General features: G+C 44.6%; 1 protein-coding gene and 1 long non-coding RNA gene across 16 annotated transcripts in view; one reads left to right on the top strand and one right to left on the bottom strand.

The window, feature by feature from the left end:
• Positions 1-26,313, top strand: part of Cep152 (centrosomal protein 152) — an 88,293-nt gene extending 61,980 nt beyond the window's left edge. For 8 of the 15 annotated variants that reach the window (XM_039106547.2, XM_039106550.2, XM_039106551.2 and 5 more), the window contains 3 exons: positions 2,273-2,429; positions 2,639-2,751; positions 5,111-8,673. In XM_039106547.2, coding sequence (XP_038962475.1) covers positions 2,273-2,429; positions 2,639-2,751; positions 5,111-6,117 — 1,277 coding nt within the window. In that variant the 3' untranslated portion in view covers positions 6,118-8,673. Of the gene's footprint in view, positions 1-2,272; positions 2,430-2,638; positions 2,752-5,110; positions 8,674-13,510; positions 13,676-20,638; positions 20,802-22,657; positions 23,442-25,713 lie in introns of those variants that run through there. The other 7 variants (XM_039106548.2, XM_063283746.1, XR_010064628.1 and 4 more) reach the window with 6 other exon arrangements.
• Positions 124-10,113, bottom strand: LOC120101652 (uncharacterized). Its single transcript, XR_005502418.2, has 4 exons — positions 9,589-10,113; positions 3,820-3,878; positions 1,627-2,890; positions 124-551 (listed from the first exon to the last, which is right to left on the bottom strand). It is a non-coding gene; the product is annotated as an uncharacterized LOC120101652 (long non-coding RNA).
• Positions 26,314-27,375: the final 1,062 nt, after the last annotated feature.

The raw sequence follows: 27,375 nt of genomic DNA, 5'->3' as shown, positions 1-27,375 counted from the left end.
TTCTTCAGTCTTAGAAGAGATTGTCAATACCACCTCAAATTACACAGAAAGGGATTAGTTTATCCAGCTGACACAAACAGGTTTGGGTTTTTCTTTTAATCATTTATTTTTATTTTATGTATCTGTGTGTGTGTGTGTGTGTGTGTGTGTGTGTGTGTGTTGTGTGTGTGTGTGTCTGTTGCCTGTATATTGTTGATTATCAACTTTTTAGTTTTTGTTTAGACATTAGAATCAAGCTATCTTAAAATGTAATATCTTTACAGCATCAGTAACTTGTAGAACATAACACACAAAGATTGAGGTAGGCTAAGAGGCAGGACCTCCGCAGCCTGTGCAGAGGGAGGGACAGAGCCGGGAAGGAGAGAGGAGGTGTCACCTGAGTGAGATCGGCAGTACGTCCTACCGTAGACTCAGGACTGTGAAGATGAATCCAGCCAGGATCATTTTTCCTTATTTCAAACAGCTGTGAATTTGCCAGGGCCTTGCCAGTTCTGTCCAACTTGTAAGAGCATCTCCAGGTTGTCTCCAGAGTGAATACTCCTGTGTTCTAACTGCAGAAATGCATGACTGTTGTTGTAAAATTATAAAAAATAAAAATTCTGTCTTTTATCCCCCACTAGGTCCACACCGCAGTGCCCCAAGATATCTGCTGGATATCTTGCCTGAAACACACATCCCAACAACATGGCAGCCCCGGTGCCGCCACACCCTCTCCCAAACTCAATTCTCCACAAGAAAGACCACACAACACAATAACCTTTGATCTAATTGATAAGATATAATTGCCCACCTAAACATTCAAAGCCTGGTACACATCCATCCCTTAAGAACATTAATAACAACCTGTAAAGGTACAGTGTGGAATCTTAGCGTCAGCCTCCATGTTGTCTCTCTTGGCTCCTCTCTCTCCTCCCCTTCCTTTCCCATCTCCTCCTCTTCCTTCAAACTTTTCTCCCACCCATCCTTCCTTCTTATCCAATGACAGGCCTCCTTCTATCTTGTAACCTGCCTCACCTATGACATCATCCCACACATGACATGGGTGTATGTCTCATACAGCAGTCAGGGCTTAGATAGAGAAACACACTTTCCTCCTAAAATTGCTTTCATTTTTAACAAAAGGCAGGAAAGGTCTCAGGTTCTACGCTGTTGGGTTTCAGAGTTGCTTTTAGATGTAAAAGGCCAGTGAGACTTGTTTTTCAGTTATCCTTTGTCCCAGCAAAGGGCATAGTTAAACAAATAATTCTTTTGTTGTTTTTTTTCTTCTTTGTTAATTAATTAACTAATTACCTTTACATCTCAACCACAGTTTCCCCTTCCTTCTCTCCTCCCTCTTTTCTCCCTCTTCCCCCAAGTGCCCATTCACTCCTCTGTTTCTTTTCAAGAGGAGTCCTCCCATGAGTATCAGCCAGCCTTGGCATATCAAGTTGCAGTAAAGCCAGGCACATCTCCTCCTATTGAGACTAGACAAGGCAGCCCAGTAGGAGGAAAGGGTCCCAAAGGCAGGCAGCAGTCAGAGACAGGCCTGCTTCTGCTAACAAACTGTTCTTACAAGCTTCCAATAAGAAGTGGAAATTACGCTGTCTTCATCCTGACACAATAACCATGATGTCATGTCTTACTTACCTTTTAGAAGGGTAGCTAGAGGTCATGTGGCAACTTCACTTTAATTTTTCCCATTTCACGGAAGGAAAAGTGGACCCTAGCATCTGCACGTATAACATGGGGTTTTCAGATGCTTGCTGTCACTGGCAGTCAGTTCCTGTGTGAGCCAGCATTCCTGCTGTAGCTAAGTGGCAGAGTCTAGATGCAGAATGTAGTTATAGATTTAGTTTTTAAGTTAGCTTCAAGTGGAAGTCGTGTCGATGAAGATGAAGGTACGATTATGAGTTTCTGTGAATTTCAGAAGGGAATATGATTCTTCCCACTCTGCAAAACATCTTCTACATCACCCCGTGAGTTTAGTCCTGTTTTGTAAATGCTACTGAGCATTGGTTAAAGATAGACCGGAGCCTTTCGGGCACAGGAGACGAGCGAGGTCGTCTTCCTTTCCGCCGTCACCTTTCTGTTCTCTCTTTCTGGGTATTTCTTTTCTCTCCTTGAATCACGAGGAACAACAGAACACATGCTTCTGCTCACTGTGTTCTTCTACCCAAGTCCTTCAGAATGTGACAAGATAGGTTGTGTTCCTGCCCATGTGCAGCTGTCACCATCGTAAGTCTAGAGCGCTTTTCTTTCGAGTCTACCAAATTGGTTTCTTCACCGCCCGCAGGTGACATGCTTCGTTACATTCAGGAGAGCAAGGAAAGGGCCACGGAGATGGTGAAGGCAGAAGTGTTGCGGGAGCGGCAGGACACTGCCCGGAAGATGCACAAGTACTACCTGAGTTGCCTTCAGCAGATCTTGGAGGATAATGGGAAGGAAGAGGGGTGAGTTCAGTGTACACTTCGAGGCCAGACTGCACCCGGACGGTGCGCCGTCATTCCCTGAACCACAGGACTGGTTCTGTGGTCATAGAGAGGCTTAGGCCGGGCTTCCCTCCCTGTTGGCAGAGGCATTAGGAAACAGTCCCAGGGCTGAGGAGTCTCGTGTTTTTTATTTAAACTGTTTTAATTTTATATCCTGGAATTACCCCCAGAGCTGAGAAAAAGATTATGAGTGCTGCTAGCAAGCTTGCTACAATGGTGGGGTTGCTGGGGACAATCGCAGAGTCCGGCTGCAGAGTCAGCTGCGCCCAGGCAGGCCACTCAGGTGAGTTCTCACTCCTCTTTATTTGGCTTCCTGATGGTCTCTGTGTGAAGGCAGATGTGCAGCCTTACCAGCCAACACCATTATGTCCATCCCAAGAATGATAGACAGGAGTGATAGACAGGATTATGAATGATGAAGCCTGAGAAAAGGCAAAAATATAACTGGGTTTTGACCAGAAACTGTAGGAAACCCCTGAAACCAAGATGGTAGCATTCGAGGAAATGGGGAAACCTTGCCCTCAACTGTCCCCTAACAGTGCAGGTCAGAGCAACAGCAAACCTATTTCACACGCAGGATCATATGTCCCAGGAGAGGCAGTGGCTCGTGGGTGCCTGTGGGTGATGAGCGGGTGATGAGTGGGTGGTGCAGAACTGTGCTGAGCTGGAGGCAGGTGTTATTTCTCCTCCTCCCTTCCCCTCCTCTCCAGCTCCCTCCCCTCCCTTCTCCTCCCTCTCCTCTTCTCCAGCTCCCTCCCCTCCCTTTTCTCCCTCTCCTCCTCTCCCACTCCCTCCCCTTCCTTCCCCTCCCCTCCTCTCCCTTTCCCTTCCCTCCCTTCTCCTTCCCTCCCTTCTCCTTCCCTCTCTTCCTCTTCAGCTCCCTCCCCTCCCTTCTCCTCCCTTCCCCTTCCCTCTCTTCCTCTTCAGCTCCCTCCCCTCCCTTCTCCTCCCTCTCCTCCTCTTCAGCTCCCTCCCCTCCTCTCCATTTCCCTCCCCTCCCTTCCCCTTCCCTCTCCTCCTCTTCAGCTCCCTCCCCTCCCTTCTCTTCTCCAGTTTCCTCCCTTCCCTTCTCCTCCCCTCCTCTCCAGTTCCCTCCCCTCCCCTTTCCTCCTCTCCTCCTCTCTAGCTCCCTCCCCTCCTCTCCAGCTCTCTCCCTTCCCTTCTCCCCTCCCCACCTCTCCAGTTCCTTCTCCTCCCTTCCCACTCCTGTTTCTCTTTTTCCTTCCCCAACCCTGGTGTTGGACTGAGTGGAAACAGGGTAGCGTTCTCAGTACTTGGACGTCAGGGATTCGCTGTTAGCCTCTATGCCCGGGGCATCAGCTCTCGGTCTTTCCACTTCCTTGCAACATACCTGTTCCCCTGTACTAGCTCCGTAGTCATATACATAGCCAGACACTGCATTGAAGATATCTAAGAGATAAATGTTTAACCAAGAATCACTAAATATTTAAAGAACATTATCACCATGAAAGAAAGACCAAATAAACACAGAACAAAGCTAACAGATTATGTACCTAATTAAAAGGATACTTAAGCAACAACCTGAAGATGTTCAGAGGTATAGTGAATGTTCTTAGAAATTTGTAAACTTTAGGAACACCAACAAAGAGGTAGAAATGAATATATAACTTCCAAACTATTAGAGGAACCCTTTTAAAAAAATATTAGTCTAATAAAATCAAAAAAGAGAAAAAGCTAGAAGACACCAACAGACACCAACAGCAAGCATGGGGTTGGCTTATGGGGTAAGGCTTTTACAAAATAGAGACTTGCTGTTTTTACAAGAGCTCAAATACCCAAGGTGACAAAGAATGACAGTAAACAGATGGAACGGGGCTATTGACTATAAACGTAAAGACAGAAGTGGGCCACAGAGACAGATATTGCATGAGACCGTATAACACAGCTTTAAAATCTGAAAAATAAACACTGGTAGAAATATAAGAAGAAAACTGCTGAATTCTTAATTGGACACACTTAACATGACTATGTGGAGATTCAGCTTTTGACCTTCTGGTCGCCTGGATGCAGGGGTTGTTCAGGCTTCTGAAGCATTTCTCATAGTATCACAGGCGTGACTTGTCTTAAGTTTCGGATTGGTGCACCGTAGGTCAAAGGGTGCTGGCATGTAACAAGAAAGCAGCCTTGTTTGGGGAGCAAAGTCATGAAAATCATGTCCCTAGTAGAAGCAGCTTCTGTTTGTCAACTCAGGGTACTCTGAGACACAAGTCTTCAAACTTGACGCTGTGGCTGTTTTTCTTCTGATCTGGTTCAATGTTCTGGCTTTCACAAAGGGGCGCCTTACCACACTTTGTCAGAAACTTCATGCTTGACATCAGACTTGGAGCAACGTTGCACTGCAGTCAGCTCTTGAAGTATAGAACCCACTGAGAAAGTGGATGGAGTAGCTGAAAAATAGGGCTCTCTCCTCTCCAGTGACTCCTGCTTGTGTCAAGATGACATAACTATCATTTCAGCCACAAACCCCACCATGTCTGTGGACATGAGTGAAAGAATGTTTTTACTCGTGCAGCACTGATGCATTTTCTTTTCAATGCACAAAATTATAAATATATTGATCTCTTTAGAGCATTAATTTCCCTTATTCTTATGCTCCTAATTTTATGTTCCTTTGCACATAGTAGCACTTCCCCTGGCTTCAGAGATGCTGACGGGCGTTGAAAGATCAGAGAGGAGTGATGTGAGTCAAAATACTCCACATTACGTTGAAAGCAAACCAAACAGTGGAAAGACTATCCCCAGGAGTGTATGTGAGCAGTGGCCTAGGAGGAAGGCTGAGCCTAGTTCACAGAGGCGGTTAGAGGATTGGAAGCACAGAGAAGTGAAACCCATGACTTCCACAACTTTGCCTTCAGACTGTCAGTGTGGGGATGGGAGCTGCAGACACTCAGACAACTTGGCAAAGGATGTGGCTCCCGAGTTTCTTCCATGCCGGGGCGAAGGAGGCTTTGATTTGCAGAAGAAAGAAGCACTTGGAGCCGGCTCTGAGTCGCTGCTTTACTCAGTGAATACTCACTCCTTCCTTGGTGGTGCCGAAAAGAAACTGTCTCCTAGACTCACCTCAGAGTCCGTGCACACAACCCTGAGAGGTCCCAGGGAAATACCAAAGTCAAAGCCATTTGTGTGTGGTTCTCTAACAGAAACCGAGAGTGTTGCGACTGAGAAGAGTCAGGGTGTGGGCTCTCAGGACACTCCAGTAAAGGACGGAGTGGGGCCCAGCGGCTCTCCAGCCTGGCCGCCTGACAGTACTTTACCCTGTGGCAGTCCTGCTGTGCTGTTTCTCGGTGATAGGTCACAAAGGACTCAGGAGATGCTGGGGGACTCTGTTCGGAGGAAACAGTTCTCAGCACCCACTTGTCTTTCAGATGCCCAGAAAGGTAATACAGTTTGTCGGAGTAGTTACACTCTAGATCTGCCCAGAGAAGCCCTGCGTTCCCAGCAAGGGAGGATGGGTGCAACTCTGGGGCCCTCATCTCCACAGAGCACTGATGTGTTAAAGACAGATTTCAGGAAACCCAGCGGCACAGGACCAGCTTCACTGTGTCAGAAGCCTTTGATAAAGTTAACTGCTCCAGTGACTGGCCAGCAAGATAGTGGCTTTGACAGCCCACTTGTCAATCTAGGCTAATTATGTGCTATGTTTCAGAATAGTCATTAGTTACTATTTAGATAAGAGACTGGACGGGAATACTTCATGCTAACAAACCATTATGAGGTCTGCCTGCAAGTGTTCATGTACTTGACAGCCTTGTATCTGAGGAAAGTGTTCTTCTCATGAAGTTACTTGAGGCTCTTATGCTGCCGTAATGTTGGAGGCCTGAATGGCGCGCTGTGTGGGCTGCTGTGTCTGGTTACTCAGCCTCTACTCTTATATTTATGTGCTGACTTACTTTGCAGTGTTAAAATATTTAATAAAATCATGCATAATCTGAAGATTTGTTGTGTCTTATAGTTTATAATCTAGAAATAATACGTCGTCACCATGTTTGAAATTGACTAAAAAAAAAAAACTTTGATTGATTACTTGTTTGACCAACTAGATGCAGTGTTTAAGCTCAGCTCATAAATATCAATATGCTATATATTACTTTTTACTAATTTTCCTTGTGACTTGTTTTTTGATTGATGAGTTGCTTGGAAATGTCACTTTGTTTTCAGGAATTTGGGGATCCCCACTCCCCAACAAACACACACATAGTAGTTTTCCATATCTTCCATTGTTCTTTGGAGAACTCTAGCTCTTTTCTACAGATATGTGCCATGGTCTGTGGTGGACTGTCTTTCACCTGACGGGAGTGTATCTTCTGCGTGCATGCATGAGGCTTGGGTCATTGCCAACCTTGCTGTGGCTGAACTCTATGGGCCTTTCTTTGTTTTAGGCAGAGGGACTGGGGGCTGCAGAGAGGGCTCAGTGCCTTAGACTGCCCAGGTTCAGTTCCCAGTACCCACATATGAGTGGCTCACAACCTAGAGCAATGCCAGTTCCAGGGATCCAAAGCTACCTTCTGGCCTCTGCACTTATGCACACAGACATACAGATATATATGTAAATGTATATTAAAATTTCCTGCTGAGGGGGTGTTCCTTTCTGACTATAGTCACTACATTGTTTTTCGTTCGGTTCTGTTGTTTTTGTTGTTGTCATTCATGTACTTTGAGATGCGTTGTTAGGAATCTGTTTTATTCGTTGTGGCTTTTTAATGTATTGACCCTTTGAATTTAATATCAATTTTAAGGTTCACTTTTGTCGTAATGACTGTAGCCACTTCAGCTCTTTTATGATTAGTGTTTGCTGTGTCTTCTGCTCTTTATCCTTCTTTTTTTTTTTCTTTTCATTTTTTAACTTAATGGGGGGCTCTAGAAGCACGTCACTGGAACTTGCTTTTATTTGCCCACACACGTTCCTGTCTTCCTCGAGCTTCCTTTTCTGTTTCTTCCCTCCCTCCCTCCCTCCCACTTCCCCTGTCTTTCCTTTGAGCCAGTGTATGTTAACTGTTGGGTGTGGGGCTCACCCTGGAGCATTGTCCTCCTACCAAGTGTCATACCCTAAACTAACCCCTCCCCTGGTAGCTTTCCAATGCCGAGAGCTCCTTGACCTTATCCTAAGGACTTCCTGCCTTATCCCCACTCCACAATGCTAGGATCATTTTATTTTATTTTATTTTATTATTATTTTTTTGGTCTGGCTTGAACTTGTGCAAGACTTGTACATGCTGTCACAATTCAAAAGTGGCCGGTTATCCAACTCAGAAGTGCTTGTTAGTCCTATAACATTTGAGACGCTCTTGAAGCAGTGGACAGATCCTACCAGATAATAAAATGTGATGTTAAAAAAACTTTTTTGGAAAAAAAAAACTGTTCTGAAGGTTTGGGAGAGCGTTTATGCCGTTATCTTTTGTTTTGCTCTCTGCCTGCTCTGACACCGTGTTGTGCGTGAGTCTTGATCTTCATTGTTCATCCTGTTTGTTAATTGTCACTAACCCACGTCTGGGTTTTTTGTTTTTGTTTGTTTGTTTTTTTAACTATCTTGGGTCACTGTTTCCTATTCGCATTGCCCAAAATAATTATCTATGGCTGTTTTGCATGTATACATTGCAGCAACCTTGGATTTGTCTTGCTTCGTTGTTTTGCTGTGTGTTTGTGTTTGCTTCACATCTAGTTGAGCCTTTGTCTTTTCCTCCTCTTCCCATGCTCCCAAGAAAGCAAATGAGTCCAGCAGGCTTCCCTTATGGGATCAGTTTAAGAATGTCTTTATAGGATGTGGGGTGCGGGGGAGCTTTAGTCAGTATTTAAAGTTGATGGCCTAGGAGCCATGAGGTGGCTCGGCAGGGGTATTTTATCACCAAGCCTGACGGACCTGGATTTGATACCCTGAATTCATTTGATAGAAGACACACAGCTCTCACAAGTTGTCCCCTTGCTTCTACACGTGTGTCATGGTGTGCACATGTGCGTGCTCACACACCCACACACTAAGTAAACAGTTTTTTTGTTGTTTATGGACTAGGATGTGACTAGGAATTTACCAGCCAGCAGGAAAGCCTGTCTCACTGGAGACGCCTTTGTAATTTTGAACTTCAACTTGTGTTCTTTCATCTTAAAATTTTTCAAAGAATTTAGAATTTTCTGGTAATGGAATTTCAAAATCTCTGGATATAATTTGGAATAAAACATTTAAACCCCATGTTGCCTTGCTTACTGGTGCACTGGATCCCACGGAAGAGAAATGAAGTTGGTGCTGCTGTTTGTTCTCTGTCGGTTTTCTCAGAGCAAAGAAGTGTGTGTGTCCCTTTCTCCCTCGGCCCTCTTTGGCCTGAGCTAGTCACAGTGGTCCTCATTCCTCATGCCTAATTGGTTTAGGGTGGGTCACATCCCTCTTGCAGCCTAGGAATGGCTACAAAGTTGCAAATAAAATGTTCCTTTTAAAAAGCCACCGCTTTCCATACTGAAAAGGCAGGCCTGGCACGTGACAGCCAGGCCTCGTGCACTTGCTGCAGGCTGCTGCATCTAGCTGTGTCTTCTGCATCTATTGCATTCCACCTCAAGAGGAAACCAACCAGCGAGGAGGGGCAGACTCTGCCGAATATCCCCAGACTACCGAGGTGGCACACACCCTTACTGTTGGGAAAACTGGAGCCTTTCTGTGACCTGCAACCGTCTTACCACGACAGTATGTTCATGGGGTTGGAAAGTTCAGTAGGATTCTTTGCGAAGGGCCTGATGATGCTCATACGTAGTAAAGACTCCGCTTGTCTTAGCTCTGAGTGAATAAAGCAGTTCCAGCTGCCAATCTCCCTTCACTCACCCCTTCTGTCCATGTTCTCGGTACTTGGTAAAAATGACATGGGAGTATATCAATTCTAGGTCAAGCAAATGCCCAGAGGCTGACCTAATATTAACGTCTAGAAGAAAAGGATTCTTTCCTTCTCAGATTGGTATGTACCTGGCCAGTTGCCAAGAAAAGGTGGCAGCTGAGAGATAAAGGTGTCACCTGCTCAAAGCCAGTTTTCCTCTTCCTGCCGCTTCCTGAATAGGCATAGAGACCAAGTTGACCTTCACATGGCCTTTCTTTGAAGAAGGATTATTTACATTTATTTACCTGTTCCAAAAGCACGGAAGTGCTGGATAAAAGAAAACCATCTCAAAGACAGCAGGCTTGCCCAGGGTTTCCTTCAGTGAAATGCTGGAGCGTTGTCAGTTTTGAAGAGGTCTGTAAAGACTTCAGAAACAAACACAGGAGTTTGACGCGGTTTGGATATGGACACCATGTGCAGCAAACACTGCCAGAATTGAAGAGGCTTTTGTCCTGAGTCCCACACAGCATGTTACTGTAGCTGAGGGGGGAAGATCTGTGGCCAAACAGCCAGGAATCTGTTAAGCTGAAAAACTTGGAGTCTAGCTTCTCATCCCTGGCTCAGCTCAAGATCAGATAGCCTGCTCTTCCCCTGCCCCCGGACCCGAGCTGGCCTCTGCAGAGAAGGACGGCATAAGGTAAGTGCAGGGGCCAGACATCCCAGATGAGACTCAGCTTTCAAAACATGCCTCTGATGGCCGTTCACCTCAGCAACTGGCCGAGCAGAGAGAGCTTGGAAACGGCAGAGACCTTCCCTCAGCACTCACTTCAGCAAGGACAAGTATGTGATTATATAATAAGCTTTGTCTCCTGGCACCCGGAGAGCTGACCTACAATGTCAAATGTGCAACTTATTAAGCAAATTCCACTGAGCCTACAACACACACTCGCTCTCTCAGGACGTTCAGTCTCTACCACGAGAGCGCCCTGCCCTCCACGGTTCCCGCTGGCAAACCCACTCTTATCTGGATCCTTGGCCTTGTAGTCACACCAGGTTTCTCTGTGGGTTTTTAAGAATACGAAACAAGTCGATCTGCTTCCCCCCGACACCCACCCACTGCCCTTTCCGTCCGCGATTCCAGAGACCATAGATAATTGTTTAGGCCCAGTTTCACAATGCTATTCTGTTGGAGAAAATGTTTCCATAGTCCCCTGCCTCCTCAGGGGCAAGCAGAGCTTCGTTTTCCTCATTAACATGCATACCCTAACAGATGCCTGGGATCTATTTAAGTGGGCATACAGCTGTGCTCTCTTTCTAGTCTAGAAAAGCCTCGACTCCCAAGCGAGCAGACAGGGTGAGTGGCTGCGACTGATGTGAGCGGGTGGCTCTAAGTTCATTAACTGGCAGAAGTCATTCTTTGCTGAGGACAGACAAAGAACCTCCATGGGGAGAGCTGTGTCACTGTCACCACAGATCGAGCTTTGGAGACACAGATGGCAACACCCACTTCTGTGCTCGCCCGACATCCAGCCTGTTACAAGTGCAGCAGATGTAATAGCATTTGTGATAACTTTGTTTGTGAGCAAGTCCACATGTCGAAAATTAAGGTCAGTCACAGGAGCTGTAAGTAGATAGCCATGGAAGGCCCCGTGTGTGCTCCAGTCCCCAGTTGGAGCCCACCCTGGAAGCAGAGTTTCTATTCAGCCGTGTACACAGGTATACACAATGTGGTTTATTTTGTTTTCTAAGTAGCATGTGATAGTCATTGCCCTGTGCCTTTAAAGTCAGCATGAGTGACAGGTCACAACTTTTAGTGCTGAAATCCTAAAAGTGTGGCACATGCCTTTAATCCCAGCATTAGAGAGGTGGAGTCAGATGGATCTTTGTGAGTTCAAAGCCAACCTGGTCTACATAGTTTCAGGACAGATGAGGCTATGTAGAGACTCTGTCTCACAATAAACCAGACAACCAGGAAGCAATGAAAACTAGATTGAGACCAGCTGTTTATGCATATATTTATAGTAAAGCTATTTACATATACACACAAGAAAGCCAAAAAGGTGAGCATAGGTGCTCTTGCTAGACTTCCTGTCCCCTACTGTCACCTCAGGTCTCTCTGCTCTTTCCAGGCCCCCCTTCAACCTCTTGGCTGTTCCTTCTTCCTCTCCCCACCTCTGACTTTATCTCATCTTACCGCTATCCCTTCTCCCAGCCTTGCTGTGAATTCTGTGACTTCTGCCTTCCCCGCCCATCTTTTGTACTAGGAGAGGGTTATATAAAAGATGGCCAGGGTCAAGAAGGCTGGGTCTGGGGGCACAGGTGAAGCCCAAGGACCGTCTGTCTTTCTTGCCTACTCTGGTATAGGTGAAGTGTTTACAGTTGGCATCTAGACGCAGACAGAACCAGTAAGAGATACAGAGCACAGACTGTGGGTGGAGCAGAGACAGGGAATATTAAAGACCCCGATCAGCCTTTGTTGGGGCAGAATGCACAAATGCCTTGGACAGAGGGAAGGGAAGAACACAGCAAGCAGGGAGCCCATGTGTCCAGTCAAAGTTAACGTCCACAAGCAGCATCTGTTTGAACAGGGAAGCAATGCTCACGTGAGATAATCCTCTAAACTGGGTTCATTTGACGCAGGACTTTTTTCACATCTGTAAAGCCCTTTGCACAGTACCTGGATTTGGGTATCAGAAGCATGTGAGTACAGTATGGCTGCTGTTTCCCTTCCAGCCAAATCTTGCAAGAGCAAGTGTCTTGATCCTTTCTTAATGGTAAACATATTAGAAGGGAATCCTGAGGACCTATAGTTCATCCCTTCAAATTGAGACTCTGTAAGTTACCCACATGATGGGCAGCCATAAGTTTAATGGAGTGTGACCAGTCTTGGCTCTAATACCTAATTGACAGAAGAGGATCTAGAGGTTCAGTTGCTGTGCTTTTTCCTCAGCTGATGCTTGCAGAGTGGAGCCAGCTCACAGCTCAGACTTTAAGAACTACTGCTCTGAGAGAAGACAGGGTTGAGAGGGACGGAGCGAGGGAGGAGTATACGAATGGGGGAATATATATTATATGGGGGGGGGAGCAGGCAGAGGGAGGGAGGTGGCAAAGAACCTGATATCCTACCCCTTGTAGCCACCCCTTTCTCATGTGTGACTGAAGACTGCATTACTCTATTTTTTAGTCACCATTAGAAGCAACTAACTGGGTACTTGAGTACCTGACTTGGGTACCTGACTCAGAAGTTAATAGTGTCTCAGTTTTACCATTCTATAACTGTCAGGAAGCTAAGCAAACCTAGGCGTCAAGGACCCTGCCCCTCCCCATGCATGCTTGGATTCTCTTAATCCCTGACTCTCTGAGCTACTTCTCCAGTACAACCCCAATGGGATGGCCTTCTTCCCCTACTTACTGTTCTTTCCCTGCAATTAGCTTCTAAGAACAAGCTTCCAGGGCACGGGTTCTCAACCTGCGGGTCTTGACCCCTTAGGAAATTACTGAATGACTCTTTCACAGGGTTTGCCTCAGAGTGTCAGAAAACAGTTATTTACATTAGAATTCATAAATAGCAAAAGCACAGTTATGAAGTAGCAATGAAACAATTTAATGGTTGTAGGTCACCATAGCAATGAGGAACTGTATCAGAGTCACAGGAAGGAAGGTTGAGAACCACTGCTAGAGGCAAGGAACTTAGAACCCAAGCAGAGTTCTGAGATCCCTGAAGATAGGGACCGTGACACTGTGTCTGCCTTCCATAAGGATTCATTCTCAAGATCAGACTCTTGAGAATGGTTTTTGTCACCACGAAATAATAGAGCTGGTGCTTGCATGCACATGTGTCTGGGGAACCGTTCTTGCCTGAGGAAAGTGTGTCCTCAAAGAGCATGGGGCAGACGTTCATGTGGAAATGGGGGATCCCTTTGCGCTTTGAAGCAGTTAAGTGTGGTTGGTTGGGAGCAACAGACAGGCAACACCTGCAAGTCTAATCCACAAAGGATTCCAATTGGAGCTGTATTATGTTCTCATTTAATGCTTTACCCCCTCTGGTGGTCCCATAGAGCACATGATAACCTGGGTATAGGCTGACAGATTTTAAAGGAACAATTTTTAAATGTGCTTAAAGCTTGCTCATATATTGTAGAACGTCTGCTCAAGTCTATAAAATGTCAGTTAAAAACTAAAGATCATCATTAGTTCATCCATCCCCACCCCTACCCCTGTACTCAGGTAAATGATAGGACAAGAAGGGAAACAACTCGCCCAGGACAAAGTACTCTTCTCACAGCTGACTGCAGTATTTACCTACAAGTGCGTGTTGCCCGGAGAACGTATGCACTCGGATGCTCACCAACTCACCCAGGGGAGGCATGAGGAAATTGGAAGTCAAGTTTAGTAAGTATATCTAGTCTTGCTATTCTGAGGGCGGGGTGGGGGAGCCTTGCCCCAGGAAGGAGAGGGTAGGAAATCTCAAGAACCCTTAGAGATGAGTATCCTGACCAGGAGGGCCCTGCACTTTGCCCCTTTGCTTCTGCTGACTGCAATATTTGCTCAGCGGTGGCTCCTGCTGCTCCTGTTCTATAGTATAAAGCTGCGCTGTGGGATTCTTAGGGCACATTCCACATGGCTTAGTTAAGGGCGAAGTAACAGTTGGAGGTTCTGGGGGTGTAACAGAACCCAACCCAGCCCGGAACTGCTCTTGCCCACTCTCTCCGTCTGTGATCCAGTGTCACCCAGCACAGGAGAAGCAAAGCAGCAAACACAGACGATCATGTTGCTGACATTATCAGATAAAAAACAATTCAAGGTAGCTTATAATAACTGTACAGAATGATGTAAAGGAAAATATGCTTATAATAAATGAAAAGATAGGACATTTCAGTAAGAAAATAAACGTTGAAAAAAAAAGCCAAACCCCAAAACTTTGTGCTAAAGATTAAATTATCTGCAATATAAAATTTACCTGATGGGCTTACCAGCAGCAGGAAATTATGGAAAAGTCACTCAGCACAGTGATTAGAGACTGAGAAGAAATAAAACCTTGGATGTATAGTAATATGTAAAAGGCTTAATGTATCAATGATAAGTTCAGAGGAGAAGGGAGCAGAACATTTTAAGTAATGCTAGCCAAAACCCAAATTTTTGTGTAAATTATGTTTATAGTTTTTAAAAGCTCATAGCACAGTGAGATTTCTGAAAACTAAAAATAAGTGGGCACTCCTGGAAATACCCAGAGAAAAACAATCATTTTTTTCTTCAGAAATAATGATATGGACAGTAAATTAAATCTCATCAGAAATAATGGGACCAGAGGCAGTTGTGCTGGCTAATTTTATGTCAGCTTGACACTGGTTAGAGCCTATCAGAGAAAGAAACCTCAATTATGAAAATGCCACCATAAGATGCGGCTATAGGCAAGCCTGCAGGGCATTTTAATTAGTGATTGATACAAGAGGGCCCAACCCATTGTGGGTAGTGACACCCTGGGCTGACAGTCCTAAATTCTGTTAAGTAAGCAGGTTGAGCAAGCCATGAGGAGCAAGCCAGTAAGCAGTCCCCCTCCATGGCCTCTGCATCAGCTCCCGCCTCCAGGTCCCTGCCCTGTTTTATAGTTCCTGGCCTGACTTCCTTCAGGGATGAACAGTAATGTGCAAGCTTAAGCCAAATAAACCCTTTTCTCCCTAAGTGGCTTTTGATTATGGTGTTTCATCAGAGCCATAGTAACCCTGAATAAGACAATACTAACATATATGTATATATATATTTCCAAAACATGTATATATATATATATATATATATATATATATATATATATGTGTGTGTGTGTGTGTGTGTGTGTGTGTGTGTATGTACATGTTGGGATGAGACTCAAAACTAAACATGAAATGTGCTTAGTGTTAGTATTGTCTAATTTTGGAAACATATAAATATATATTCAAATATATAATACTTATATAATAAATATATAATAAATAGAAATAATAAATAAATTTTCCAAAACTGAAATGTTTCTCACGCTGGACACTCAGTTTATAAAATGTATAAAATAGAAAGAAAGTTTGATTCAAATAAACTGCTTGTGACTCTAAGCTTGAGTATATTTCACAGTTGATCTTTATATTTGTGTCCAAGAAGAAGTAACTTTGGTCATGGCATTTCATCATAGCATGAAAATCCTAAGGCAACAGTAATCTAACACTGTTTGTGTGTACATGTGTGCATGTGTATGGATGCTTACATACTTGGTGCATGTGTGAGCACATGCCTGTGGAGGTCAGAGGGGCTGGACTGGCTGTCCAGACAGCCCCAGGGACCCTCCTGTCTCTGCGTGCCCAGTGCTGTGAGTACATGTGCATGATGCCACACTCAGCTTTTTGATGTGGGTTCAAATTCCAGTCTTCATCTTGTCACTGCAAGCCCTTTACCATCTCCTCAGCCCTGACAACACCTTTAAAGAACTTCACAAGAAAAATATCTGTCAGGTTTATATAACGTATCTACAGAAACATTTAAAAAAGGAGGGAAGTCCGGTAGGGTAGATCACACCTATAACCGGAGGCAGAAGAATTTCCTTGAGTTTGAGGGCAGCCTAGTGTACAGTGAATCCCAGGCCATCCTGAACTACAGTGAGGTCCTGTTTCAAAAACACATGAGAGAGGCTATTGAGAAAGGGGAGAGAGAGAGAGAGGGAGAGAGGGGGGGAGAGAGAGAGAGAGAGAGAGAGAGAGAGAGAGAGAGAGGGAGGGAGGAAGGAAGGAAGGGAAGATGAAGGGAAGGGAAGAGGGGGGCAGACGAGGACCTCAAATCCAATCAGGAAACAGTTATCCCTGTAGCAGACCTGCCCCTAATGCCGTAGGCACATCTTGCCTGGCCAATTAATATTGTTGCACACAGAGTCCACACTGAGGAAGGCTGAGAAGTTTTTAGCACTGGGGGCTAGACGGCAGGGAGGAAGCTTAGAGCCTCAGTTCTGCTGTATTTTTTGGTGTCCCACAATTAGATGTGTGCATGTGTGTGCACGTGTGTGCACTCATCTGTATGTTCTTAGCAGTAGCATTGTCTCATCTAGTTCTGATGGTAACTACCAGCAGTGGACATTGTCAGTAGTGCTTTGGGACCCTTAGGGAGGTGGCCCACCCTTGTCACTGAGCTTTTAATTTAGCAGCCTACGGCTTTTGGCAGCCACTTTATCCACGCATATAGGGTATTTTTCTTTAATTTTATGATTTGCCTAGCTTGCCAAGAAGCTGATTTCCTCTTTACTGCTTTTTCTTGCGTGGTTATTTTTGGTTGGAACCCCCTCCCACCCATCTCCCTACCTGACTCATATACCTTTTCGTTCCCTGGGGTCCACCTTTGACTTTTATATTACATGCATTCTATTATTCTTCCCATCTCTTAAAGAACGTTTTCCTTTTTCATGGGATTTCTCTAGCTTCCCAGGATCTCTCTACACATACTTATTCCCATATAAATGTACATTTATAAAAGGTGGAATATATAGGCTCTGCCCTGAGAGAACATACTGGCTCTGAGCTGAGGGACCCCACTTGATAATATTTCCAGTTCCATCCATTTTCCTATTTTTCATTTCATTTTTCTTTTTTTTTAATTATTTATTAATTATTTTATAAGCACACTGTTGCTGTCTTCAGACACACCAGAAGAGGGCATCAGATCCCCTTACAGATGGCTGTGAGCCACCATGTGGTTGCTGGGATTTGAACTCAGGGCCTCTGGAAGAGCAGTCAGTGCTCTTAACCACTGAGCCATCTCTCCAGCCCCCTCATTTCATTTTTCTTTATGGCTGAATAAAATTCCATTGTGTACATGTATACGTCTATATCCATTATGTATATGTATATGTCTATATCCATTATGTACATGTATACGTCTGTATCCATTGTGTATATGTATATATATATGTATCCATTATATGTGTATATATGTATATATATCCATTATGTATATGTGTATATGTATATTTGTATCTATTATGTATATGTATACATCTGTATCCATTATGTACATGTATACATATGTATCCATTATATATGTACCACATTTTCCCTATCCTTTCATCTGTCAATGGCCATCCAGGCTGGTTCCATTTCTTTGTTACTATGGCAATGGCAGCAGTAAATGGAGATGAGCAAGTGTCCTATGTAAGATGGAGAGACCTTGGCCACTGTGGCACTCACAGGCACATCTTGAATCCTTTGAGTGGTACAGCTGGGCTGTAGATGAAAGTTCTCTTTTTAGAGTTTTATGTTTTTGGTTTTGTCTTTTTAAAGATGCACCCATGCTAATTTTCATTAGTTGTCCCCATGTACAATCCCACCAAAGTGAAGATGATTCTTCTTGTCTCATTATGACAGCCACTCTAAGTGGGGTGAGATGGACTCCCAAAATGGTTTTAATTTGCATTTCTCTGATGCATAAGGATGTTGAGTGCTTTTGTTTTGTTGAGACAGAGTCTTTTGATGTAGCCCAGACTGGCCTGGGACTCCCAGAGATCTTCCCCCTCTTCATAAGCACTAGAACTAAAGGCATGACCAGATATTGAATACTTAAAATATTGGCTATTCATTGCTATTTCTTTCACTAAGGATTCCCTATTTAGTTCTTATCTCATTGTTTGATTGGATCACTTGTTTTCTTATTGTTTAGGTGCCCCCCCACCCAGTTCCTCACACATCCCGTATGCTAATCCTCTCAGACGTTCCCATCAAAGGAGGGCCCACGGCTCCTCAGGCTGTCTCTTCACTCACCAGCTCCCCCTGCTGTCAGAGCCTTTAAATCACACGTGGTACCACTTGATTAGATGCTCATTTCTGGGGTACTGAAGCCCCTGAAGAGAGCCCTCAGCCTTGAAGTGTTTTTTCTCCTTGCCCCAGCAGCGTCAGGTTTTACCTCGATGTCTCCCATACATTTGTGCAGGATGAAAGGTAACAGGCTGCCACTATCCCACATGTAGACATCCAGCTTCTCAGCACCATGTGTTGAAAAGGCTGTCTTTCCTCTAATACATATTTCTGGCATCTTTACAAAAGAGTCAGCTGTCTATATCTGCTTGGGCTTACATCAGGGTCTTATTCTAATCACTGATCTCTCTGTGTGTTGGTACCGTGTTGGTTTTATTATTACAGCGTTCTCGTATGATTGAAGTCAGCTCACCTGACATCTCCAGCAGAATCCATTTTGCTTAGGACAGCTTTGACCCTCCAGGGTCTCTGGTGCTTTTATATCAGTTCTTTAATTCTTTATTTCTTCTTTGGATCTGTTTGTTTTCCTTCTCTTGTCTTATTGCTCTCGCTAAGACTTCAAACACTCTATTGGATAGAAGTGGAGAGTGTATCCCCTTGCTTTGTTTCTGGTCTTGGTAAAACAATCCTTTGAGATTTCTTCTGTGTAGCTCGATGTTGACTATAGGTCTGTTACATAGAGACTTTACTAAGTCCACGTTCTGTGATGGTTTGCATGAGAATGGTCCCCCAGGCCCATAGGTCTGAGTGCTTGGTGATCAGTTGATGGAGCTGTTTGGGAAAAATTGGGAGGTGTGGTCTTGCTGGAGGAAGTCTGTCACCGGGGCAGGCTTTTATCAAGAGCCTCCCTCCATCCCCACTGCCAGTGAGCTCTTAGCCTCCGGATTGTGGTTATGATATGGGCTCACAGCCCCAACCCTGTGGAACCTCAAACTCATTTGTAAGTTGTCTTGATCATGGTGTCTTATGGCAGCAATAGAGAAGTAGCCAATACAGAAAACATTCTCTGTATTCCTCATCTCCTTGGGGCTTTTATTATGAAGGATATTGGATCTCGTCTAAAGCTCTTCTATGTCTATTGAGCTGATCACATGATTTCTGTCCTTCAGTCCATTTCCGTGACGTGCCAGATTTATTGACTCGCATATGTTAAACCATCCTGCATGTCTGGAATGAAGCTAACTTAAGCATGATGGGTTGTCTTTTTTGATGTGTTCTTGAATTTGCAAATATTTTGTTGAGAGAGAGAGAGAGAGAGAGAGAGAGAGAGAGAGAGAGAGAGAGAGAAAGAAACAGAGACAGAGAACTTCAAATCATGATTCTGCTTGAAATTGTTGCCTGGAGAGTTTGAAGCAGGTGAGTTTCGTTACACCCTGCCTCTGTGCACATCCATTCTTCACTCTGTATTTCGCAGTAAGGTACCGCCTGCCAGGGCCCTTACACCATGTCCGAGTCTCTGGTGTGACTTTTCTCCTGTGCTCCTTCCCCACAGGCCTCCAGGGACCAGCTGCCCCCGTGACTGGGGAGCAGAGGAGTTTCCTGGGATTATTTGTAAACTCCTCCCTCGGTGACACAGGGTTAATACAGACTGTATGTGAATGTCGAGTGTGTTACATAAAGCAGACTGTATCAGGAGAAGACTCCCGGTTTTGAAGGCAATGGGGAATGCACGCTTTTTCGTTACAGGATCTTGTTCTTTCTTATTTTCTCCTTTTCTTGTGTTTTTGTTTCTCTTGTCATTCTATTTCTTAAAAATTTCTTCTTAATATTCTCCTTTTATTCTTGTTTTTTATTTGGTTTCTAGTTTTCCTTCTTTTTTTTTTTCCTTTTTAAAAGGTTGACCTTTTAAACACAGGTTTAAAAAGTGTTCTTTGTCTAACATAGAAGGTGATTTAATGATATCTACTTAGAAAATTAGTTTGTTGCTCACTAAATAGGACAGTGAAGTGCGGTGCATTGGGATTATATCACACGTACTGGGTAATGAGTTTCACATAATAATTGCTCATTAAATTGTTTTCTTCTGAATGAAACTTCATTAGAAATTCCAACTCTGTGGCAAGCACATTGTGAGGTCAGGATGTTGCCAAACGGACTGTACCTGTGACTCAGTTAGCCTAACCCAAACTGACAGAGAAACTGATGGAATGTTAATTGATAGCAGCTGGGTGACTGGCAGGCCTGCAGCCACAGGGCAGGGCCAAGGATCTCTCAGCAACTATAAAACTTACATTTGTCAAAGACCCCAGAGGCTTTTTAATGAGAATGACCTTTGGTTAAAACTAGAATAAAGGGGAAATAAAGATAGTGATTTGGGGACTGTGGATCTAGCATATTTTCCACTTAACAGCTGCCAACTTAGAAGACAAAACTCATGGAATTCTTATAGCTACTCTGGCGTGGCTTTAATGATCTTGAAACCTGGTTAGGTGGGCTCATGAGCTGTTGCTTGGCAACATTGGAAACATACACTGGTGTGTGTGTTGGGGGCGAGGAAGGGTGGATGTCAGGAAGAGTCCCAGAATACTAAGTAGTCCTGTGGGTACCTTGGCTGAGGGAAAAGCAGGTTGCAGTGATTGGATTTGCCTCTTAGGGGAGTCCCAGAGTGGCAGCCTGGAGCAGTCGGAAGACTTGGGATGTATGATTCAGAGGTGTGCATCACCAGCTGGATATGCACCAGTAAGGACCCCCGCCTCCTAGTCCATGAACGACTCCAAGTTACTACTGGAATAAAGAAACAAGGTTAAACTTCCTCATACTGGTTCCAGGGCATCTGTTGGTAGGGCTTGAGAGTCCCTGAAGAATCAAAGGCCACCTTGTTCACTAAATGAGACAACTAGTCCATGTGGGTCAAGCTGGGCACTCACCCTGGTGGCCACATGCTGGTCAGCTTGTGACGCTCATGTGGGTGAGCCGAGGGTTGATCTGAATGCAGAAGAGCCGTTGGGTGTGTCTTGCCCTCCCTGCCACACAGCTCCATTTTTCGTGGCCTTTTAAAGCAGGTCCTTGGTGCCATTCATTATCTGCAGATACCTTAGAACCCTGGCTACTCTTGAGACATGTCAAGGCCGAATTTAGTTTTCTCTCAGAGGATGCCACACGACAAACCTGATCCACAGTGCTTCCTCCCCATCTGCTCCCGCTATCGTATCATCATATTCTCTGTGTACGTGTCAGGAGCTTAGTAAAGGGTTCTCACTGTGAGCTTATTTTCTCAGGGAGTCAGTGAGTCTGTATGTGCTGTTAAGAAACATTCGCTCTGTTGCTTCAAGTGCTGGGACTGTGGTCCTTTGGACCAGGCCAAGTGCTTTATCCGCTGAGCCATCCCTCAGCACTAAAAGCTCTATTACCCTGAAGCTGTGCGATGTGATTATTTTCTGTACATGCATCTGTGTGAGTTTGCATATGTGCAGGGATACTGTGTGGAGGCCTGCGGAGGTCAGAGGTCAATGTCCTTGTGCCTTCCCCAGGCTCTCTTCACCTTAATTTTTGAGTTTGTTTGTTTTTCACCAAATCCAGAGCTTGCCATTTTTAGCTAGGCTGAATGGTGAGTGAGCCTTAAGGAATTGCCTGTCACCATCCCTTGTCCCCTGGTCCTGTCCTCTTGTCATGTCCACACATGCCTCCCACATCTGGGTTGCGGACACTCATGGAGTTTGTCATGGGCACTGAAGCCAGAACTCAGGCCCTCACACTTGCATGGCAAGCATTTTACCCACTGAGCCGAGTCCCTTTTCCTCCCTTAGGAATATTTTTGTCAATAGAGTCTCAAGGAGTTAGACTCTAGTTACGGTGCAATATGTTGAATGACCAGTTCTCTTGTCATAAGTGTAAGGTCCCTCTGCTTTCCTAGACTCATTTATAAAATGTAGGTATTTTGAGCCTTTTATTTTACTCTATTAATTTGCAAAGGGCTGCTACCAGTATTGCACACTATGATAATTTAGATAGAAAGAATAAACTTGAATATCTGACTGACATGGTCCTGGGAACCAAACCTTTGCAAGGGCACCACATGCTCTTAACCACTGAGCAGTCTTTCCAGGCCCAGACAGTTCTCTCCGAGTACACACTTCCAGTGACCGGGAAACCAGCTTTAGTCTCTGCCTGTCAAAGGTTGTATCATCTCCTAATGGTCCCATGCAATGAAAACCAGGCTTTTAAGACATGGCCTCTGGGGGAGGTTCTAGATGTAAGCTTCTCAAGTAGTGTCACAGGGATTTTAGAGAGTCGCTTTGGCAGTCAGTATGTAGTTATATTTGGTGTTTCCTCTCCCAAATGCATGCTTTCTGTTTTCTCCTCCTCCTCTTCTTCCCCCTCTTCTTCCTCTTCCCCCTCTTCTGCCTCCTCCTCCTCCTCCTCCTCCTCCTCTTCTTCCTCATGTCTAATTTACTGGCTGGTGCTTCTAGGGTGACATTAGTTCACAGTGATAGCAAATGATTTCTGCCTTATATCTGATTGCAGAGAGGATGTTTTTATAGCAGTGTTCCCAAGGTTTCTGAAGTTGTTTAAAAGTGAAGAGACCTGACTACAGTTGTCCCTTCCTCTACTCCTCCCAGCTCCTCCCACCTCGCCTCCCATCTGAATTCACTTCCTTTCTGTCTCTCATTAGAAAAGAGCAGGCCTCTACGAGATAATAGCAAAACACAGAGAAATAAAATATACTAAGACAATACAAAACGCATACAGTGAAGATGGACAAGACTACAGAAAAAGAAGAGTCCCAAGAGCAGACACAAGAGTCAGAGATACGCGGGTTCAGAAACCCCCATAAAACGCATTTATATTAATATATATTAAACCACTCTTGAATTCCTAAAATAAACCGTTAAATGACTGTGTTTTGTTCCTTTAATGTTCCTCCATATTTTCCTTGTTGCTATTATATTTAAAGTTTTTTGACTCTTACAGTCAGAAGTTATAAGCTTTAGTTTTCTTTGATATGTCAATATCAGCTCATACTTGTCGCAGGATATTTGATCACACTGTGAACCCCAGGATTGTGTTTTTTACTAGAAAACCCTGTTTCTATTTGTGGTGTGGTTCAGCCTTAGCTTACACCTTTGATCTCTTTGGCTGGAATACAGACATGCCTTTAGTGCACACTTTGAATCCCAAACAATGAAGGTAAAGTTATGGGACATTCACAAAAAGGGACCTACCACGACTGCCTCCAAAAGACCCATCAAGCAGCTGTAAGAGTCAGATGCAGATATGTGCACCCAACCAACGAACAGAAGCTGCTGACCCCTCTGGTTGAGTTAGGGAAAAGCTGGAGGAAGCTGAGGAGGAGGGCAACCCTGTAGCAGGACCAGCCGTCTCAATTAACCTGGACCCCTGAGATCTCTCAGACACTGGACCACCAACCATGCAGCACACACCAGCTGAGATGAGGCCTCCATCACAGACCAGAGGAGTTCTGGGTCTCAGTTCAGTAAGAGAGGATGCACCTAACCCTCAAGAGACTGGAAGCCCCAAGAAGCTCAGAGGTTGGGTGGGATGGGTGGGGTGGGGACATCCTTGTGGAGACAGGGGGAGTGGGGGGGGAGGTATGGGATGTGGAACCCTTGGGGGAGGGGTAGACTGGGAGGAGAATAAAATCTGGAGTGTAAAAACAAGTTAGTTTGTAGAAGGAAGCACCCATGTTTGAAAGCAATATCTGATTGAGTGGCAGACAAAGTGACAAATCAGAGAAGAATTTCACAGAATAGGGCATGCTCAACTCTCATGAGAACAGAGAGATAAGAAAGGCTGCTTAAAGAGAGCACCACAAAGAAGAAGGGGGTTGGGCAGTCTTACCAGGACAGTTGTACTGGTGAGACCAGACCAACTCCACATTAGACTTGAGAGACCAGACCAACTCCACCTTGGACTTGAGAGACCAGACCAACTCCATCTTGGATTTGAGAGACCAGACCAACTCCATCTTGGATTTGAGAGACCAGACCAACTCCATCTTGGGCTCAGGCTCCATCCCTGACCTAAGGTTGAACCAGAGTTAACCAACAAGCCTGCACCTATCACTAGTCTCCAGGTCACTCCCTAACAACCACCAATCGGGAGGAAAGTAGAAGTTACAGTTGTACCTAAAGACATTTACTTATGAAAGTTGATAGTTTGGCACCCAGCACCAGCCAATTATTTTAAAGGGCAACAAATACCATAAGAGCCCCCCAGTCAGATGTGTGCTAAGCTGGATACCTCCTTGCTTGCTTGCAACTGGGCTCGGGGCTTCACCCTCCCGTCCTGCTGCATCAGTGATGACCGTGTGGCCCAAGCTCGAGCTTGGATAAAGCCCCTAGTTTGATTGCAACAGAATTGGCTCCTTCGTGGTCTTTTGGAGTTTGAGAAACAGGCACAGTACAGAGGTCAGGTGAAGATAGATGAGCCGGAGAACGAGGAGCTGGAAGATTAGAACAGATGGCCAGAGTTAGGATGAGATGAAATAGACTAAAAGCTCAGAGGCTGAGAGAGAAGCCAGATTGAATCAGTCAGCTTGGAGAGGAGTTTGAGGCAGAACAGCCGAGTCGACCAGCCATCTAGAGATCAGACAGAACTCGAAAGGGGTGAGCTTATCTAGCAGTGAGACTCAGGGGTCGAAAACATTCTAGGTCTAGATAACACTGTATGGAGGCTAGAAGCTTCTAGGACTAGGACTAGGTTAGCAGAAGGAGGCAGCGAGCCTCCCAGACAACAATTATATCAGGCAAATAAAAGTTATGTTTACCCATGCCAGCTTCATAAATGAAGTAGAGGTTTTTATACTTTGCATAAATCCTTACAAGAATTGGGGTATTGGAGGGGAGTTTGAAAGCTTGGTAAATTCCTGGGGAGTTTAGAAGCACTGACTGGTGGAGCAGAGAGGTGGTTACTGGCCATGATGAAGTGGAGTTTGGAAGCCCACCTAGTCTTCTGAGCATATCTAGAGTTTCTCGTCGCTGACGGCTTGGCAGTGTGATCACATTGATGTGTGCGACTGGAAAACCATGGGGTGGGGGCATGGGGACCAGTCTGGAGGAAGAGTGAGGCCGAGATGTGTCCAAACCCTGAAAATCTTGTCCTGAGACTGGCAAGTATAGGATTGTTTTGCTGTCCTGGCCCACGTGGCCTGCATGAGCCCCACCTCTGACACCCTTGAGGCAGTCATGTAGCCTGGTGGCCAAATTACAGGTTTAACTTCCTCTCTCCCTACAAGGACATGCCCAACAAGAACCTGGGATTTTTCTTCATGCAATTGAAGCATTCTCAGCACCTTGGCACCATCCAATAATGTACGCTCACCCCGAAAACCCCTACCCACTCCCCAAGGTTTCTATAGCTTTTGTTACCCCCAATAAAGAAGAGCTGTTTTACTGAAGACCAACTTGGAGAAAGCTGTTTCTCCTACACTCACTGCCAACCAAGGTCCTGCACGATGCACCCACCCAGATAAACTGCCCTCCTTCCTGTCCTGTGTGGTGGGTAACAGTGCTCAGATTTCCTGAGGGGAGTAGCAGAACCAGGCTGGCATTGATGGACACAGTGACTCCCCTGTATCCATTCTCAGCTTTCCTCTCAATGCAACCAATTTGGCAACTCACTTGTCCAAGAGACTCTCATGGGGACAACAAGTGCATTTATAAAGCCCAATGGCTTACAATGGGTCGTGTGATTTCTTCTTACTCTTAGAAATCTGCTGTCTCTATGTGAAACACCCCAAGCTGACCTGCTGGAAGATGAGAGACCACATGAAGAAAGCCAGTAGCCCATCTAAGACTTCCTGACTAGCCTGGAGTCAGAGAGTGTCCACACAAGCTCCCAGGCAGGACCAACAGAGCAAAGCTAGCCAGTGGGGACTGCAGAGGAGAAGGCATGGAACGGATCACCTGACCCGCAGGAGCAGTAGCGCACGCCCTTTTTCCTGGGCTGTGTTTGTTACGCAGCAGTGCTTGTTAATACAGACCTGTGTCCTTAGAGAAAAGGCTTTTGACAAAGAGGTTTTATTATAGAGCAGTACGTTCACATGACACTTTCTTATGAGTTTTCTTATTTTAGAGTGAACTCCATTCCCAAGTCTAATGTTCTTATTTGCCAAGTTTTCTGAAATAAATGAGAACACATTTATTTCAACCAAGTTTGGTATGATTTTAATCTTTAAAAAACAAAATACTTCTATCTGTAGCTTATCTATAGTTAAACATAGACTTCTACTATATAATTCTGTTAGTTGTTTCTTAAATTTTATTATATTTTTTATTTCGTGTGCTCAATAAAATTTGTCACTTTTAATCTTTTGTGATTTATTTTGCTGCTATTTTTCTAGAGTTTTGGGTTAAATGATAACTTTTTTTCCACTAAAAATGCATTAGAACTGTGGATTTTCTTTTGTTCAGCTATGGCAGAATTTCATGTCTAAAGTTATTTTCTTTCCTCTATCTTGTTACACCTAAACTGGTAGTTCAACATCTTTTATATTTTTACAGAAAATAATTTTTTTTACCTTTTCAACCTAACGTTTAGTTATAAATTTGAGAACTTACCGTGAATTTCAATCCAAAGCCTTCTGAATTGGTAAAGAGTGTGATCCTTTGTAGTTTGACTGTGAGGGAATCTTTTGATTAGTTAATGTAATATTAAAGGAGGGCTGTAAAGCCAGGAGGTGGTAGAGAGACATCCATGGGCTCTCGGGAAGCACAGAGGGAGAGGTGTCATGGGTAGCACTAGCTGTTAGAATGCCTCGGTGGTGTCCCTGTTGGACCTTTACACAGGGAGCGAAGGGTCAGAAAGAGAGCAGCAATCAAAGACATAGTGAGTAAGTATCCTATCCTGCCCCAAGCCACACGCTGCTAATTCTTTGTCCATAGAAGTTTAAGATATAGGTGTGTGTGTGTGTGTGTGTGTGTGTGTGTGTGCGCGCGCGCGCGTGTGTGTGAGACACATGCATGGTCTGTAATGAGAATATGTAGATATTTCCAATCTAAAGTCCTTTGATACAAGCAACTCACAGATGCCTTTTCTTATACTCCCAGTGTTGCCTCTCCTACAGGCCAGGTTCCTGACTTGTGCAGATACCACCCCAGTTGACGTTTTTGTTGTTAGTAACACCCTAGCCGGAAAAGACTGGATGTGAACTTTTCATCTGAAAATCACAAAGAATTTCAGCTTTTTACACTATCAGTAATATAATTAGTTTAGGAAAAAAATTTGACATGCTCTATCCAATTTTGCTAGGTTTTAAAATTAATAAACACTGGAGGAAAAGGGAATTAGTTATGGTCTGTTGATCAGCTGGGACAAACCATTGCTTGTCAAAACAATGAGGTGAGGAGGGAAATATGTTTTGGGTAAATA

Source organism: Rattus norvegicus, chromosome 3 (assembly GCF_036323735.1).
Source record: "Rattus norvegicus strain BN/NHsdMcwi chromosome 3, GRCr8, whole genome shotgun sequence".
Classification (NCBI taxonomy): domain Eukaryota; kingdom Metazoa; phylum Chordata; class Mammalia; order Rodentia; family Muridae; genus Rattus; species Rattus norvegicus.
This window is presented reverse-complemented; position numbering and strand designations above follow the sequence as displayed.